This window comes from Cydia amplana, chromosome 7, assembly GCF_948474715.1.
Source record: "Cydia amplana chromosome 7, ilCydAmpl1.1, whole genome shotgun sequence".
Taxonomy (NCBI): Eukaryota; Metazoa; Arthropoda; class Insecta; order Lepidoptera; family Tortricidae; genus Cydia; species Cydia amplana.
Window position 1 is genome coordinate 13,401,180 of NC_086075.1, and position 17,819 is coordinate 13,418,998.

Below are 17,819 nucleotides of genomic sequence, written 5' to 3' on the forward strand. Positions count from 1 at the left end.
GGTTCCGCTACCGCAAAAAATGTAACGTACGGCATTCTATATAAGCGCACGCACGCAACTTGCTACATTTTGACCGCAACCGCAAGAAAAAAACCGCAGTGCGTGCTAAGCCTTAGAATCATTAAACAGAGACAAAGAGAGATTAAAGGTTACATTTGGCCAAAATTCTCATATTGCTATTTGTCCATATTAAATTGTCTTTCACCTGTTAGTGTTTGATCCTTTCGCATTTTCTCAAAGGTTAGCTGGAAGAGATCCCTTTTAGGGATAAGTTCGCCTTTGTACATAACATTCTTATTTATGTTTTGTTTTTGTCCGTTTTATGTAAACCTGTTTATGTGCAATAAAGTGACATACATATATACATACATACATATGTACATTTGGATGGCGTTAAAGCTCTCTTTTTATCCTCTTGATAAAATGAGTCAAGGTTTGACCTAATCGATAAATTTCTCGAACGGTACCAACGATATTAGCAGAGTATCAGGTGAACCTTGTAGAAAAAACATTTTTAGACAGCAATCTTTAACGGCACCGTCCAAAACTATCCACAGAACTACAAAACATCGCTTAATACATGCATAGTAATAAAATGGCCCGAAAGTATAAAGACCATTCCGTATTTGAGCAAACTATTCGCTGAAACAGCACGGAAATTGCACTTCATCAGGATAAGCTAAAGCCGAAAATCTATACATGCATATATCCGACTGCCTTCCTCTACGGATCTGTTCTGATGACGTGTGCCTGCATATACGTTTCAATAATAAATTCTACTATGTAAATTAATTTACTCACAACTTAGTTCATAGTTTTAATCTCTGTTAAATATACCGAGATTTTGTTAAAAATGTGTAAGCGTCACGATGTGTATATCCTGGATAAGTATATCAAGTAATTTAATTAATTACATACATAAAATAAACTTGATGTACGCAAAACACAAACAAAATTACATGAATAAATTATATGTTGTAGTTCTCACTAATGACTTAACCCTCTTATTCGTAAAACTGTTTCTAACATATCTATAAATACCTCCCAGATCAAAGGCGATGGCTATGGACAATAATTATTTGTTTTACAACGGGGTAAAGTTGTTGTTTAACCTCTAGAGATAATATTGATACCCAAGCAAGCGAAAAATTCAAAAAATGAACGACGAGCGTAGCGTGTACAATATTATGTACACACACGACACTAAAATGCAGTGCATAGTTACTCAGAGTTAATTTTGGAGGAAAAAAGTTACCACTACCTTTGAGGTTATTCAATTTCTAATTTGAAAAATAGTGACCTAGCCAAGTGACGTCAAGACCTAGACATGGATAAGCAAATATCAAATAATGGTTTGTCAGGAACTGAAGAGCTAAATACTGCAGTTTCATAAATAAATAAACAGGAATTGAAACAGTATTATATATTTTCAGGTGGATGGCTCCTGAATCGCTGTACGATGACATATTTAGTGTAAAATCTGATATCTGGAGCTTCGGTGTTCTTCTGTGGGAGATCGTCACACTTGGATCTACGCCGTACCCTGGATTGTCAGCGGGTGACGTTATGAGAAAGGTAAAAATACGGGCAACAGAGCCAAAAATCTATCATCTTCATGTTTTTTCATCTAACACTAAGTTCTGGATAAAAATGTGAAAATAAATATATGCCGTCGTTTTTTTTTTTATAGTTGATAACATGGAAAAGTGGATGTAGGTAATGTTAGGGCACCGACCGATCCACTTTTCCATACATTGGGACAATTTCCGTATGTATTCATGGTGATAAATGTTTAACATAAATTAACTGCCTTTTTAGGCTTGGCAGAAAAAATCAGGGAAACCAGTTTTTAATCAGCTAAATGAAATATTATTTTGAACAGATTATGCAACTTGAGTACGATAAAACGCAGTAGAAGACCTATTTTTTTTGGAAAGAACTTACATTTACACATCTATTTGGGGCATTATCTATGAAAAGGGACCTTGTTGTCGATGGCGCTTACGCCGCACAGCGTCGCGTGGCCTTGTATTTATATCGGAGCATCGTTAATAATGGCGTAAGCGCCATCGACAATAAGGTCCCGTTTCATAGACAACGTCACATTTAACCTATTAAACTTGTTTTCAGGTCCGCGAAGGTCACCGGCTCGAAAAACCCGAGCACTGTCGCCGGGAGCTGTACAACATCATGTACTACTGTTGGGAGGCCGAGGCCTCCTCCCGGCCCGACTTCAAGGAAGTCGTCTCCATGCTCGAACGGCTACTTTGCACGGAAACTGACTACATCGAACTCGAGAGGTTCCCCGACCATTCATACTATAACGTTCAGCATTTGGACGGAGAGAAACTTTAGCAATTTGAATTTGGAATTGTGTGAATGAGCGAAGCTAATTATGATAATGTTATGGAAATGAACTGGAGCGTTTTTGTGCCGCATAATGTTGAGATTAGCTTGGCTGTAAAAAGCTCTAAATGAACCTTTTATTGTTGATTATAAAAGCAACTTAGTGTAGGTAACTAAATAAAACGTAAATTGTGTTGTGAGTGTAGATTCTGTCGTCAATTGCTTATACGTTTTTAAATGTTAGTTGCAAAGATGACTGGATCATTTTAACCTTTTCCACGCCGTGTCAAACACAAAAGCTGTCACTCAGACGCCACATCATTGAAGTGTCAAAACTGAAGTTGAACTTTATTTATATGCACGTAGGTCGATGTTGATCTGTGGTCTGTGACCGATTAATCGGTCTTTGGCGTTGAACCTACGGTGCGGATATATCGGTCATTGGCGTCCAAAAGGTTAATAACGTATGCAGATTAACATTTGAATAAATGGGAGTTGTTTATAACTCTGGTTCAGTGATATTCAATAGATTTAACTACAGCCTTCCATAGCCCTACTAAATGAGGAGCGTAGGCTAGAATAATTTACAAGCAACAAATTCATTCGCCAATGAACTCAGAACTGGAGGAAAAGTTTTGATTTAAAAAAGCATAAAGCTCGTTTTATCTGAAAATATTGTTGCTGGTTTTCTGCGACGCGCTATAAACCTATGTTAGGCAGCAAGATCTCCTGCGCAAGAGCAATTTGTTCGCGTAAAACAACTCTTCAAGCTCTGCGCAGGCGCGGAGTGAACGGCCAATTTATTTTGATCAAATTAAAAAAATATATATGTAGATTGCAGATTTAATTTCTTAAAATTTTGCATATTTTACGTCCATTTTGCTTAAACGCACTTAAAGTTCTATCACGTTAATTAATCTTATTTTTCTACATACTTAAAATGGTTTTGGTTAACCTCCCTTTAACCGCGCCACGTATTCGAATAAAACCCTTTATGTCCGCCGACATTGTGTTGAGCTATGGAATGGGTTCAACTCGGTTACTTTTATATAAGCTTAACTAAATGATGTTAAAATTGTATATGAATCGTAATTAAGTAGAAAAAAAGTCTTGAATGGAATAGAAACTTAAATGTTTTCGAGCCTTTTTGGCTAAAATAGCTCTAACTCTAACCCACAGCATGGCTGTATTTGTAAATATTCATATTGCATCCCTTTTGTATGTGAAAGGAAAGAGATGCAACACGAATATTTGTCAAATAGGTACAGCCATGTAAAGTGCTAGCATGACGTGTTGTACCGAGGTTTATAATTTCTGTCACCAAATTTTCTATTCATAAAGTTATTTTATTATAGTGCAAAAAATATATATAATAGTGATCTGGGTTCAAAAAAATTGTAAAATAAAGAAAAAAAATCCCTTACACAAAATTAAATAAACCTATAACTTTGATCGACAGCGAATGGTTGGATAACAATGTAAATTGGATAATTTAAGATTAAAGATAAACAAATTCTATGGCAATAAAGTAGATATTACTTACTTCTTAGGTTAAATTTAAGATTTCGGTATAGGTAATTCCATCCACGTAGTTGCTAGTCTTTAGATATAAGAATGTAATAATAAGTATACATTTAGTGTAATACATTACTTATAAATATTTTGTACAATTGACGATGGTTTTGTAATTTATGGCATTTATGCACATCATGAATATACGTTTGTTTAAAAATTTATGAAGTTTGATTTTGGTAAATAAAAAACAATCACCATATAAACAGATTTCTTATACAATTTTATATTTTTTACACATTTTGTATTAAGTATAATTTCTACTATGAATACAAATGTGCCACACACGGATCCAAATATAAGGGCTAAATAACCACCTTGTAGAGTTTGAATGGATAGAGCGGGTCTTTTACTGAATTCATTTTCTAATTCGTTCAAGAGTACAGCTCGCTGCCTTAACAAATAACCACTAAAGTATGCTATCACTCCGTTATTGAGGCCATGCTGTCGGAAATATGTTAAAATTCTAGAAAACCCTTTCATAAACGGAAAACCTTTCGTAGATACAGTTTCCAAAGGGACTGTAAAAACGTTCGTTGGGAAAGCATAATACATATAATTTCCAAATTGGTCACTCAGCTCCGGTACTATAGCTGATACATACGCCAGTTCCAAGCGACTGCACAAGAGAGAGAAGTTCCGGTGGATTGCCACATCTCTCAAGGCATCCCTTATATCGGCAATATCAATCCACTCGTTCAAAAAATAATTATCAATAGCATCAGTAGAATTCTCAAAAATATCATGCAATTCTTCAGAACCGCCACATTTTAAGCCACTTTCAACCAATTCCTCGACGGTAGATATCTGGTATTCAAAACTTGGGTTTGTCAAGACATCAATCAATTTCGTTTGATAAGCAGTTATTAATAAAATGCAATAAAGGTTTATAAAGATAAAAAATAACCGCAAACTATTCGTAACTGGTCGCGAAAATGCACAAAAACCCAAATTACTGAGCCACGTGTTAATGAAATAATGATCCAGATTCGTTCTATAAGTTGGGTCCTTGCTCAGTTTACCTAACACCATCCAACTTAGAGCAATAAAGACAAAACAAGTTATAACTGTCAACCATACAGTTTTTTGAAATATCACGAAAAGAGATAGCCAGGCCGGTTTTGGTAACGCTCGTGGAACCACCCAGGTGTAGGAATCGGCTAAGTAAGTTGAGCTGCAATCAAAATCTTGATGAACTTCGTCGTCGGGAAAAATGCCACCTAAAAGTAGGTGACCTTTTTTGTAAATCAGGTCTCTCAGAGCTCCGCTCCAGTCACCATGAAACGACTTCTCTCCGCGATATGAATTCAGGATTTCGTAACGTAGGGAAAGGTTATAACGTTTTGCTACCTGATTAATCAATAAACTTTCAATATTAGGATCCAGAGGATTATGACTTATAAAGGGCTGTCGTTCTAGAGCAAGGACTTTCAAACTGCACCCCATCATGTCACTAGGAATTTTGGATTCAAAAATCTTTTTTGCGTATTTTACTTTGCCACGTTCACAGACGTTTTCCACGATTAGTCTATTTCTTATCGATTCATTGTAGTGTCCACAATATTTTGGCGGTTCATAAGGCCGCCAAGTATAAATATTTGCCTTCCGGACATTATTCACTTCTGGTATAATCACAGCGGCATTTATTACATTGAGTTTAAAAAGGCAAAACAGCATGTCTTCGGCATGCCTGATGTTTTGATTGTCAGAACCGGCTATTGAGAAATATACTAAAATGAATAAGGCTGTTGGATTCCAACTCCTAGACCGAATAAGTCTACTTGCGATATAACTGAAGTCCTTGTAGTCTTCTATGATTAAAATGAAGTAATCAGCTGGAGATGTAGCTTCAAAATGATCCATGCGCGACTCAACATTTATTTCTAAGGCTATATTGTCGTTGTTAAGGCATATCCCTTTATCTTTCTTCGTAGGTGTAGATATTTTAACAGAGTATTTTAATTTTGTATGCACAGATTTAAGGATACCATGTCTTATTCCAGCTACTGGTGTGCTGACGTTAAAAGTGTCCACGAAATAGAGATGTCCAGAATGGGCAAAATGTCTATCAATTATTTCACTAACACACCCGGTGAAGTCATTTACCACAGTAGGACCGTGGGGGTTAAATTTAGCATCAACGCCGATACTTAATAAAAATATTATTTTTAGCATTGTTGATTTTTTTTTTTCTTTTTTTTTTATGTTAAACTGATCGGCGATTGGCTCTAAACACACCTGATGGAAAGTGAAGACAGAGCCTAAGATGGAGCTCACCGGTTCAGTAATACACATAGAACACACAGAACACACAGATAGAGTGATGCACATAGAACGACTAGATGTCACAAAATGCTTTTGTTAAATGCTCGAGCAAGCCTCTGAATAAATTACTGAAAATATTTGTACCTATTGCATTGATAATTATCTCTGACAACGAAAGTTACTTACAGTACCGATTAAAGTAAAATTAACTCCGGCCGAGCGAGTAATGATAACTTAAATGAACTAGACATTTAGGTCGACATAAATAATTTGAGCATGTAGAATTGTAGATATTAAATTTTTCTTTTATTGAATATTGCTTTTTAAAACGGTTCGATAATTGGAATCTTGAGCGTTGCGAGGGTTTAAGGCCCGAGGGAAAATACTCGCATTAGTATGCAATCTGGGTAATCCTAGCTGGAATCCCAACGTATAATAATAATATAATAATAATAATAATAATCTGCCTAGCTCTCAATCCCCTCAGCACCCTGCTGAAGGATTTGGGACTAGGTTGTCGGCTTCGGAGAGAGGGTGAAGTCATTTCTCACCTTCTGTACATGGATGACCTCAAATTATTTGCACCAAATAACCAAGACTTGAAGGAGCTACTGAAAACCACCGAAGTCTTCAGTAGTGCCATCAACATGGAGTTTGGTGTCGATAAATGTGCGGTTATGCATGTACAGCGGGGGAGGGTTGTAAATTCAACAAATTTACAACCTTCTGAGACAATGTCTTTCAGATCTATCTCTGAATCAGAAACCTATAAATACCTTGGTATGTCACAGTCGTTGGGTATTGAGGACGAGGGTATTAGACGGTCGGTGAAGGAGCGCTTTTTTAGTCGGCTCACAAAAGTCCTTAACAGTCTTTTGTCAGGAGGCAACAAAGTGCGCGCCTTCAACGCCTGGGTAATGCCCCTACTCACATACTCCTTTGGCATACTAAGGTGGACTCAGACCGAGCTGGACGCCCTGGATCGGAGGGTCCGATCATTGCTCACCGCACATCGTATGCTACACCCACGCTCGTCAGTCATGAGATTGTACATCCCACGGAAATGTGGAGGCCGAGGCTTCCTAAACGCCAAGGATCTCCACAACCGCGAGGTGTACAATCTCAGGAATTATTTCCTTAACAACGAGTGTGGGATGCATCGTGATGTGGTGGCAGTAGACAGGAACCTCACGCCGCTCTCCTTGGCAAACGAGAACTGGCGCAAACCTGTGGTACTAAGTACTGCGGATCGCAAGGCGGCATGGGAGAGTAAGGTGCTACACGGGCGGTTCTACAAGGCCCTCACGGGACCCGATGTGGACCTGCTCGCGTCGGTGAACTGGTTACGATTCGGGGACCTCTTCGGAGAAACCGAGGGTTTTGCCTGTGCAATTGCGGACGAAGTAATGATGACGAACAACTATCGGAAATATATCCTGAAGGACGGTACGGTCGACATTTGTCGGGCATGCCGCCGTCCCGGAGAGTCACTCAGGCATATCATTTCCGGTTGCTCTCATCTTGCTAACGGCGAGTACTTGCACAGACATAATCTCGTAGCCAGGATTATTCACCAGCAGCTTGCTCTTCTATACGGCCTTGTGGACCGCGAAGTACCGTACTACAAGTACTTACCTGCGCCTGTTCTCGAGAATGGTCGTGCCACGCTCTATTGGGATCGATCTATCATCACTGACAGGACTATTGTAGCCAATAAGCCTGACATTGTGATAATAGATCGAGCGCAACGCCGGGCCGTGCTCGTTGACATCACCATCCCCCATGATGAGAATCTCGTGAAAGCCGAGAAGGACAAGTCCAGTAAGTACCTAGACTTGGCTCACGAGATAACCGCCATGTGGGATGTTGATTCGACGATCATTGTCCCGATAGTTGTTTCAGCGAACGGTCTAATAGCGAAGAGTCTCGACCAACATCTTGAGAGACTCTCGCTAGGTGGTTGGATCAAGGGCCAGATGCAGAAGGCGGTGATCTTGGACACGGCGCGGATAGTCCGCCGGTTCCTCTCTCTGCGGCCCTGACCACCGGCAGCTTGGGCCTTGCCCCGCTGCTGGCGGCACCCTAGGTTAGGTTTTTTATAATGTGTTTATATGTATTTTTTATTGTTTTGTAAGTGTTTTTATATTTTACTTTTATATTCATATTATAAATCACCTAGCCTAGAGAGTTCAAGTAAATAAAGAGAATAATAATGAATAAGAGAGTTAATAGCGAAGAGTCTCGACCAACATCTTGAGAGACTCTCGCTAGGTGGTTGGATCAAGGGCCAGATGCAGAAGGCGGTGATCTTGGACACGGCGCGGATAGTCCGCCGGTTCCTCTCTCTGCGGCCCTGACCACCGGTAGCTTGGGCCCTGCCCCGCTGCCGGCGGCATTCTAGGTTAGGTTTTTTATAATGTGTTTATATGTATTTTTTATTGTTTTGTAAGTGTTTTTATATTTTACTTTTATATTCATATTATAAATAACCTAACGTAAGAGGAAAGATAAATAAAGGAATAATAATAATGATAAATAAATAAAGAGAATAATAATAGTATAGGGCATCTGGAAGTGGGTTAGGTTTTAGATGTTTTTCTTATTCTAAATTTGGCTTGACACACTGCCTCGTATCTAGATTTTCCGAAACATATGGCGCGTCGACCAAAAACATGTGAGTTAAAATGTAAATTATTATTAGCTAAGTGTTAGTATGACTCACATAGTTTAAATTCTATGACTAATGGTCTCTTTCTAAACAATACAGTTTGAAATAGACAGACAGCTTTTCTCGACCGCCAATGGTCGCGGCGCTCTCATGCTTGGTGGACTTTATGGAAAATGGGGGCTTCTTGTGCCATTACTTACGAGATTTATTTTGCGGGAGATTTTTGGAGGTAAGGGATAATAATTACAAAGTTTAAGTGCCGATTAGGAACTTTGCAATTGAATTTATGCTAGTAACGAATGTGGGTGTCAAAAAGATACTCTTTATAACATGAAAAGAAGTAACTGACTTAAAAAGAAAGTGGTGTTGTAGCCATTGGACATACGGCAATAATAAAATAAGCCTAGCTTAGAGCTTTGAGTGTCGTACAAAGATAAATACTTACTTTTAATAAGTTTTAAGCGAGCTTAATGAGTATTCAGTTTTAAACGAGTTTAAAAAGTAAAAGGAAACTCATGTATGGAGTGAGCGCTCTAAGCTTACTTTTTGTCTATGATTGAGATAGCTGAACATATTCAACAACACACGTAGGTACCTACTGCGATGTCAGACAAGTCATTTCGATGCAAATTGGGTGCTGATGTCCCTTTAGCCCGGCTGCATACGAGTATTTGCATGTTGTTGTTCACAAGCTTGTATTATGGGGTACAGAGTAGGCATTTAATGGTAGAAACGTTCATAAGCGGCGTTCATGTATAGTGGAAGACAATTCGTGGAGGTTCGCCCTATCAAAATGGACGGGAAGATACTTCGTGGAGGTTCCGTCTATCAAAATGGATCTACAGTAGAATCCGTTTATTATGACTCCGGTTATACTGACCGGTTGGTGGCTTACTATGACCTAATTACTGTGCGAAGTTTGTTTTTCATATAAAACTCTTTATAACAAATTCGGGTAAGATGACTTCGCTTATAGTGACAAACCGCTTATTATGACCTTAAAATCCTATTTCCATGAAATTATGTCCGGTTATACTGACACATTCGCTGGTTTTCGTGGCCGTTGCCACGTCTTCCCTGCGAGGATGTTTGGTGCGTTCGTGGCGTGTAAGGTTTTGTTTTAGTTTTGATTCTCAGTGACAAGTTGATATTTGTTACAAGTTTAATAAAACTCATCTCTCACAAAGGAATTTCAGATTAATTTGGAAAACTTAACAAAACGAAGAAGTTGTACAACTATGCTTTATATATGACATCCGCTTAGTATGACGTGTTTGTTAGTTCCCTTCGATGTCATTATAAGCGGATTCTACTGTATCTAGTCTAGTCAAGTTGATCCCACAATAAACACCAGCCAATGGCGAGTCTGACATGCGTTCCAAGGGTTCCGTACATTACACAATTTTTAACAATGTATTTTTTATGTGAAAATTTAAAGGTATTCTTTCTAGTTTAAATTTAGTTCTTTTTTGCACCTCCTAATTATATCATTTTTCATTTCTCCACTACCTAAAGGTTGTCTGGAAGAGATCGCTCTTTAGCGATAAGGCCGCCTGTTGTTTACCACTGTCTTCATGTATTATTTGTGTTTCCATGTGCATTTATTCTGAGGTTGTGCAATAAAGAGGATTTGTACTGTATTGTATTGTGAGTGAAATGTCTAAAAATTTCAGACCCATTAGTTTCGGAGATTTATCTCCCGCTTTAGGTGGGTTGTCATTTTTTTGCCTATTTTGGACTACTACTTACATATACTAAGTAAGTAGGTAGTTTTAAAAACTTTTTTTTTTCTCATTTACCTCTAAGGTTTTACTGAACTGTGACGCGGTGGGCAAAGCTATGTTAAAGGGCAAAGTTTTATAGTTTTACGGTACTTCTCAGTTGGTAAAATTGGCACATCTGATCCAGAAGTTAATAATAATAAAATGCACTTAGGTACCTACTTAACTCTTTGTATTTACCATTATCCGCCACACAGCACATTTCGATGCAAATTGCTTGCTTCCATCCATTTAGCGCTGTGGCTGCGAGTTGTTTTCATTCGGTTTAAAAAAGCGTTTTGTGATCCATTTGAACGATTAAATTATAAGATTGATGAGTACATTATTCATTTAAGTAGATGGTGACAATAATTCAGACAGGAAAAAAAAAACCCTTTTTCGAATGGGTGATGTGAAATAGTTATTTACAGTACATATGGGGCTACTTTTCCGCACTAGTGCGTAAAATAGCACTTTTCGTGCGATGTCGAAACTTTAAAGTGCCATATGTACTGTAAAACGTTGTTCGATACACGTGCGAATAGGTAATTCGCAACTCGTGTCGATTTAAAACACTCCCTTCGGTCGTGTTTTAATTTATCGCCACTCGTTTCGAATTTCCTCTTTTTCGCACTTGTATCGAAATAGTTATTTTCGACGACCGAAGGGAGTGTTTTAAATCGACACGAGTTGCGAATTACCTATTCGCACGTGTATCGAACAACGTTTTACAGTACATATGGCACTTTAAAGTTTCGACATACGCACGAAAAGTGCTATTTTACGCACTAGTGCGGAAAAGTAGCCCCATATGTACTGTAAAGATAATTTAAACGTAGTGTGATAGAATAAGATCTCATTTAACGGTTTGAAAAAAAAAAGTTTCACTCAACTATATCTATTTATAGTCTAACCAGTCAATCTTTCTCACTTACCCCTCAGATACGCAAGGATAGCTGACGTTCAATTATTGTGAAATATTATTATTAATATTGTGTACCAATACATCAGTGCGACCGAGATGTACTGTGATCGAGTTTACGCAGCCGCTAACGTAAACGTCAAGTGTCAACTCGTGGTACGGCTACTGCTTACAAATTCAAATTGAGTTCAAATTCAAAATTTCAAATTTAATAAGATAGGTAGTTTAAAATTATATAATGCTAAAATCGTACTGAGGTCTGAGACTTACGCGACAACTTAACGATTATTAAGAGTAGGTACCTATATCGTGGATTTTCGTGTCACGTTCTGGCAAATTCTTTATGTTAATGACTCCGCAACGTTTTTAGGGTTCCGTACCCAAGGGTAAAAACGGGACCCTATTACTAAGACTCCGCTGTCCGTCCGTCCGTCCGTCCGTCCGTCTGTCACCAGGCTGTATCTCACGAACCGTGATAGCTAGACAGTTGAAATTTTCACAGATGATGTAATTCTGTTGCCGCTATAACAACAAGTACTAAAAACAGAATAAAATAAAGATTTTTGACCGAAGTTAAGCAACGTCGGGCGGGGTCAGGATAGGTGACCGTTCTTTTGCTTGTTTTGCTCTATTTTTTGTTGATGGTGCGGAACCCTCCGTGCGCGAGTCCGACTCGCACTTGGCCGGTTTTTTTTACTTTTTATCCCTCCTAAATGCTCTTGACCTTTGAAGGCCTAACCTATGTATAATTAACCCAGAATCTTATAGTTCTGACACTTTACACCTCTAAATCTCCTCTAAACCTCTAAATAAGTTTAGATAAGTTTAGATTTTAATTATTTCCATTATTTTAATTATTTCCATGTATTTAATCTGTTATTTTAATATTGTCTTCGGTTACCGCGATATAAACTTGGTCAACCAGATCTTGACAGTAGAAAAAGGCGGCAAATTTGAAAAATGTAGGCGCGAAGGGATATCGTCCCATAGACAATTTGAATTTCGCGCCTTTTTTTACTGATAAGATTTGGTTGACCAGCTATACTCATGAAATAAAACTATTAAAACGGATTATATCGCGTATATTGAGTAGTAGTATAAATTCAATATACGCGATATAATCCGTAATATTTTATCTATTTATTTAATTTAATGATTTTTTTATGTAATTCGACATTAAGAGACCTTATACATCTCTAAGTAATTGTAATACGTTAGTTTTATTTGCTATAATTGCAGTTAGCGCATTTTATAATTGTTGATGTATTATTATTTATTTTTTTGCTTGTATGTAAATTAAATGTTGACGTGTAAAAGTGCCCTTGTGGCCTATTTGCTGAATAAATGTTGAAGTTTGAAGAAAAAGAATTGATTTTGCCAATCAGATACCACTTTTAATCTTTTAACCCTTGGCAAAGGCGTTTTTAAGTGGGATCGAGGACTGTTGATTTTGGCAGATTAAATACTTTTGGCAATTGCTGTTTTTGAAGTGAAGTGGAAATATCAAATTTTAAATTAATCTGTATCCTTTGAAATTCAGAAGGAATTAAATTTCAGAAGCAAGATTTTGTAGGGGTTGTAATCAAATACTTGATTACAGGTATACCTACAAATTTTATCACTGTGAAAATTTACTCGGAAAAATTTAATTAGTACCTAGAACGTACGACTTGATTCAGTGTGGCTACCACGAGTTTGGCACTGACATAAACGCTATCGAGAACGTAACGTATAAGTACTTTCTATTCATCTCGCTCGTACTCGCTATATTAGTGCGAGCGAGATGTATAGACAATAAATTACGTAGACGTTAGCGTAATATGTCAGTTTTGACACTCAGTGTCTCATGGTACGGATACAGAACCCCTAGTGTAAATTTCATTCAATAGCGTGACGTGCGTTCGCGTTTGCGTTTGCGTTATGTATATTTTTGTATGGGATTTATTTAGAACAGCGCGCCAAGCGGGACGTTTAGGAAACTCATAATCCCACACAAAATAAAACTACTAGCTACTAGCAAACTCGTACGTCACCTCACGCTATCGAACATAGAATTAGCGGATTTTAGGTCTGTGCTATCGAATGAAATTTACACTAGAGCCCGTACCATGAGTCATTGACAGTGTCAAAACTGACATAAACGCTTTCGAGAACGTAATTTACTTTCTATACATCTCACTCGTACTCGCATATTAGTAGTAAATTACGTTCTCAATGACGTTTATGTCAGTGCCAAACTGGTGGTAGTGGTAGTGGTACAAGGGGAGGGGGGGGGGTAAGCTTCGTTTTCAGTTAAATTGCTCGTTGCGCTAATGCACTCGTTGCGAGAACGCGGACAGTGTACTCAGAGCTACAAGTATGTCTAGATTGTTTGAAGCAATTTCTAATGAACTTACTGAACACTTGATTTAAGAGGAACGCGTTCTCGGTCTTGGTATGCTTGAGTTGGCAAGTATTCTCATTTAGGGGAGACTCGGGAGACTTGGTCCTAAGGGAGACTTGGATTATTTTATCCACAAGAGTAACAAAGTATATTTTGACGCAAATTTTATTTTGGATTTTATTTGTATTGTACAAATATGTAGTTTTTTCCTCACGTTGGTGTGGTGAACATTTTTGTATTTCACTCGATAGCAAAGTTTGTGCCTTGAAACACTCGCAACGGTCAAAATTCCACTTTACGAACCCTCGCTACGCTTGTGGTTCAATTTTGGAATCTTTCACTGGCTTAGGTTTCAATATTAGCACGAGGGGTTAGGTACCTATACAATAACTTTGCCCCTTGTAAAACAAATACCTAATTATTTTACTACTACTACTTTTTAAACCTGTGATTTCACGTACTCGTTATTATACGATTTACAAACTCATTACCTAGGTAATACTAAGCTAAGATGTCAATCCTCCCAATTATAAGTTTAATCGTTTTGTCATGATTTTAAACAAGCTTTTATTAGGTCGACCTGTAACTATGTAATGGAATCCAAGATAACTAATTTAACCATCTTCCAAGGATCGTAGCGTCATGAAAATTGGCAGCTGTATGTAGTTCTGATGACAATGACATACAATAATATGGTACTGTCGAACTGATCTGATGATGGACACAGGAGGTCGCCATAGATAATGTTAAGGATCTCCCTCTTAATTCATTTAAAGCACAACTTTATCGTTGGCTAAAAACTAAGATGTTTTACACTACAGATGACCTGTTTTGCATGTTAGATAATATTGAGTAGAAGTTAGATAGTTATTTAGTTAAGTTTAGTTTAAGTGTACATTTGCATGCTAAACTAGCAAAATATGTTTAAGCACAGATATATGTTATCCTTACCAACTCATTGTACCATATTTTAAGCAAATAAAGAATATTATTATTATTATTATTTGTATCTCCGTTATAAAACTCTCGGGTCTTTCGAGCCCGGTCATTTATAAGGCGTGCGTGGGGATATAGATCCAACACGTAGAGGCCATTTGGAGAGATTTGATGTCATGTAGAACGCCTGCTGGAACCCATTCACGGGTACATCAATAGATACCCATGAACCGGTTTCAGCAGGCATTGGAAGCTATTGTAGAGAATATGGACAGAGTACTGGTCTATGTTTTAAGTTTGGGTGGAAAAAAGACTGGGCTATTGCTAAGAGTTCCGGACACCTGCCATAACATTGTGTTATACAGTGTTATCGAGGCAGGCGGTGACTCGCCACTCGCTAGATGGGCACCTGATGCGCCATCGTACAGACGGCCAGGCGCAACACCGGCGTGAGCAGCTCAGGGGTCTCGAGAGGTGTGCTGCGCTTTCTCCGAAGTTACTCGCGGCGTTATGCCCTTTAACACTTCCACCCCTGGAGCATATAGCTCTAACGACTCCTCTCTGGACGGCCAATTAAGGCAAGCCAGAGCCGAGAGTCCTGCGGGTGCCCTTGGGGTCCACTCCGACCGACGAAGACACGCCGGAGACGGAGACCCTGACCGACTCTCTGGAGCACTCGGGTCCGTGGGGTCGTTACTCCCCAACAGCTCGCCACAAGCTGCCCTGCGGGCTTATTATTATTATTATTATAGGAACTCTGTGATGAAACAACGCAACCTAATTGTGTTAGGGGTTTTTAGAATTGTCTCGATAAGTATTAGTTGTCTGTCGTAAGAAAAGTAGTCAGCGATAAAAGCTTGTACCAAAAATGAAATTTTTGCCAAAAACTTATTTTAAAGACTAGTATTATAATGTAATTTATTTAATGATTGCCTGAAATAAAAACAATTTACCTATTTAATTATGTTTTTAGGGTTCCGTACCCAAAGGGTAAAAACGGGACCCTATTACTAAGACTCCGCTGTCCGCCCGTCCGTCCGTCCGTCTGTCACCAGGCTGTATCTCACGAACCGTGATAGCTAGACAGTTGAAATTTTCACAGATACATTTCTGTTGCCGCTATAACAACAAATACTAAAAACAGAATAAAATAAAGATTTAAGTGGGGCTCCCATACAACAAACGTGATTTTTGACCGAAGTTAAGCAACGTCGGGCGGGGTCAGTACTTGGATGGGTGACCGTTTTTTTGCTTGTTTTGCTCTATTTTTCGTTGATGGTGCGGAACCCTCCGTGCGCGAGTCCGACTCGCACTTGGCCGGTTTTTGTAAACCGTACCTACAATTACATGATTAGATAGCACATGACCTACAACATGAGCATACATCGGGGTTTTTGGTGCGGGAATGATTTTGTGTACCTATTTATAACTTTGTTTATTGTAAAATTACAACCCAACTATAAATTAAAAATAATGATAAAGTAAGCTCCTAATGTGCTTAGAAATGTTAAAATAGTATTGGATTTTACAGTTTTTACTTATTTTTTGACCCCAATGTATGAACATGAGTAGATAAGTGTTTACCTATGCTAAAAGAAAAGTACAATCGGCGTTTAAAGCTTGTAAAAATTAATTGAGTTACAAAAAATCTTATTAAGTGTAGCTTTTTTATTTATCTGACTATCCTTTATCGTAAACAACTGGAAAGAGTGGAAAATTTGGAATTTCACTCAATGATTGCAGGATTTGCGATTTAAACGAAACGTGATTAATTGATTAGGTACGCAACGCGACCGGCGGCAACGTGACTAGAATATTGAGAGGAGAAGTGGGCCGAAATGTGCTTACTGTATCAAATCACCTCATTTAGAACTTCAATTTAGGAGAAATAGAAGCTTCAAATAGCCTATACGCTTTAAGTACGGATCAAATTGGTTACATTTCGTCAGGTGACAAGCAAAACTCACTAAGTACCACTACGTTCATAGCCATAGTGAACCATATTAGTACGAAAAGAACCAAACTTAAACTTGCATTTCATTAATTTTAGTGATTGTACACTATTGTTTTTGTTTGTCATTCATCGTTACTTCTGTTTTATTTTATTCTTTTCCTCAAAGGTTAACTGGAAGAGATCCCATAGAGGGATAAGTTCGCCTTTGTTGTATTTAATTTACTCTGTAACTATGTTTCTCGTGTTTTTATTTCCATGTGCAATAAAGTATGTAACATACATACATACATAAAAGAAGGTTGATTTTTGATTGAATATTTTATAGTAATTAGTGACTTTTGCTTGTCACCTGACGATTTATTAATTAACTTGGTCGGTACAAAGTCAGCCTAGACCAAAGAGTAGTATAATATAATGCCTAGACCTAGCCTAGCTAGACAAATCTAGACGCAAAGAGAATAAAACCGTCATTATAGCCAACTTTGCCACCAGGGGAAACTTTGCCCAAAATGTCAATTTAAAACAAATTTGTTAATTTAGAAATATTTAAAATAGGTACTTATGGCCACGCTGCTATTTTTATTAGAAAATAGATTATATTTGTGACAAATCTATATACCAAACATGTGCACAACTTGACTTGGGAATTTTCAGCGAGTTGTCAAAGATAGGGTATATTTCGGCGGGCCAAAAATTGTTGAAAAATTAATTCAAGTAGAAAAAAATTGAGAACCCTTAGACAAATATTTCCGGGTTTCAGTTATAAAGCATGAAGCATAGATTGTCTATTGAGGTTTAATCTAAAAAGGCCTAAAGACACTAAAGTTTTGGCGGTGGGCAATGTAATCCGGTAATTTACAGATCTATGGATGCCAACATTGCCCACCACTAAAAACGGCTTAGGGCTGTCACTTTTGACAAATTTACCCAACTTCGCAAGTAAAAGAAGGTTATGTTTGTACACTAAAGTAAGTTTATAAATATACATACTGTATTTAATTGGTCTTATTATC

At 37.9% G+C, this 17,819-nt stretch overlaps 2 protein-coding genes across 5 annotated transcripts in view; one reads left to right on the forward strand and one right to left on the reverse strand.

Moving 5' to 3' along the window:
- Nucleotides 1-2,545, forward strand: part of LOC134649551 (tyrosine kinase receptor Cad96Ca-like) — a 75,648-nt gene extending 73,103 nt beyond the window's left edge. For 3 of the 4 annotated variants that reach the window (XM_063504321.1, XM_063504323.1, XM_063504322.1), the window contains exons 10-11: nt 1,434-1,575; nt 2,131-2,545. In XM_063504321.1, coding sequence (XP_063360391.1) covers nt 1,434-1,575; nt 2,131-2,355 — 367 coding nt within the window. In that variant the 3' untranslated portion in view covers nt 2,356-2,545. The remainder of the gene's footprint in view (nt 1-1,433; nt 1,576-2,130) is intronic. The other variant, XM_063504324.1, reaches the window with a different exon arrangement.
- A 1,496-nt stretch (nt 2,546-4,041) lies between these two features.
- On the reverse strand, nt 4,042-6,095 carry LOC134649549 (uncharacterized). The gene has a single exon (XM_063504318.1). It carries the CDS (start codon nt 6,091-6,093, stop codon nt 4,072-4,074), a length of 2,022 nt encoding a protein of 673 aa, XP_063360388.1. The 5' UTR covers nt 6,094-6,095; the 3' UTR covers nt 4,042-4,071.
- Between the last annotated feature and the right edge of the window lie 11,724 nt (nt 6,096-17,819).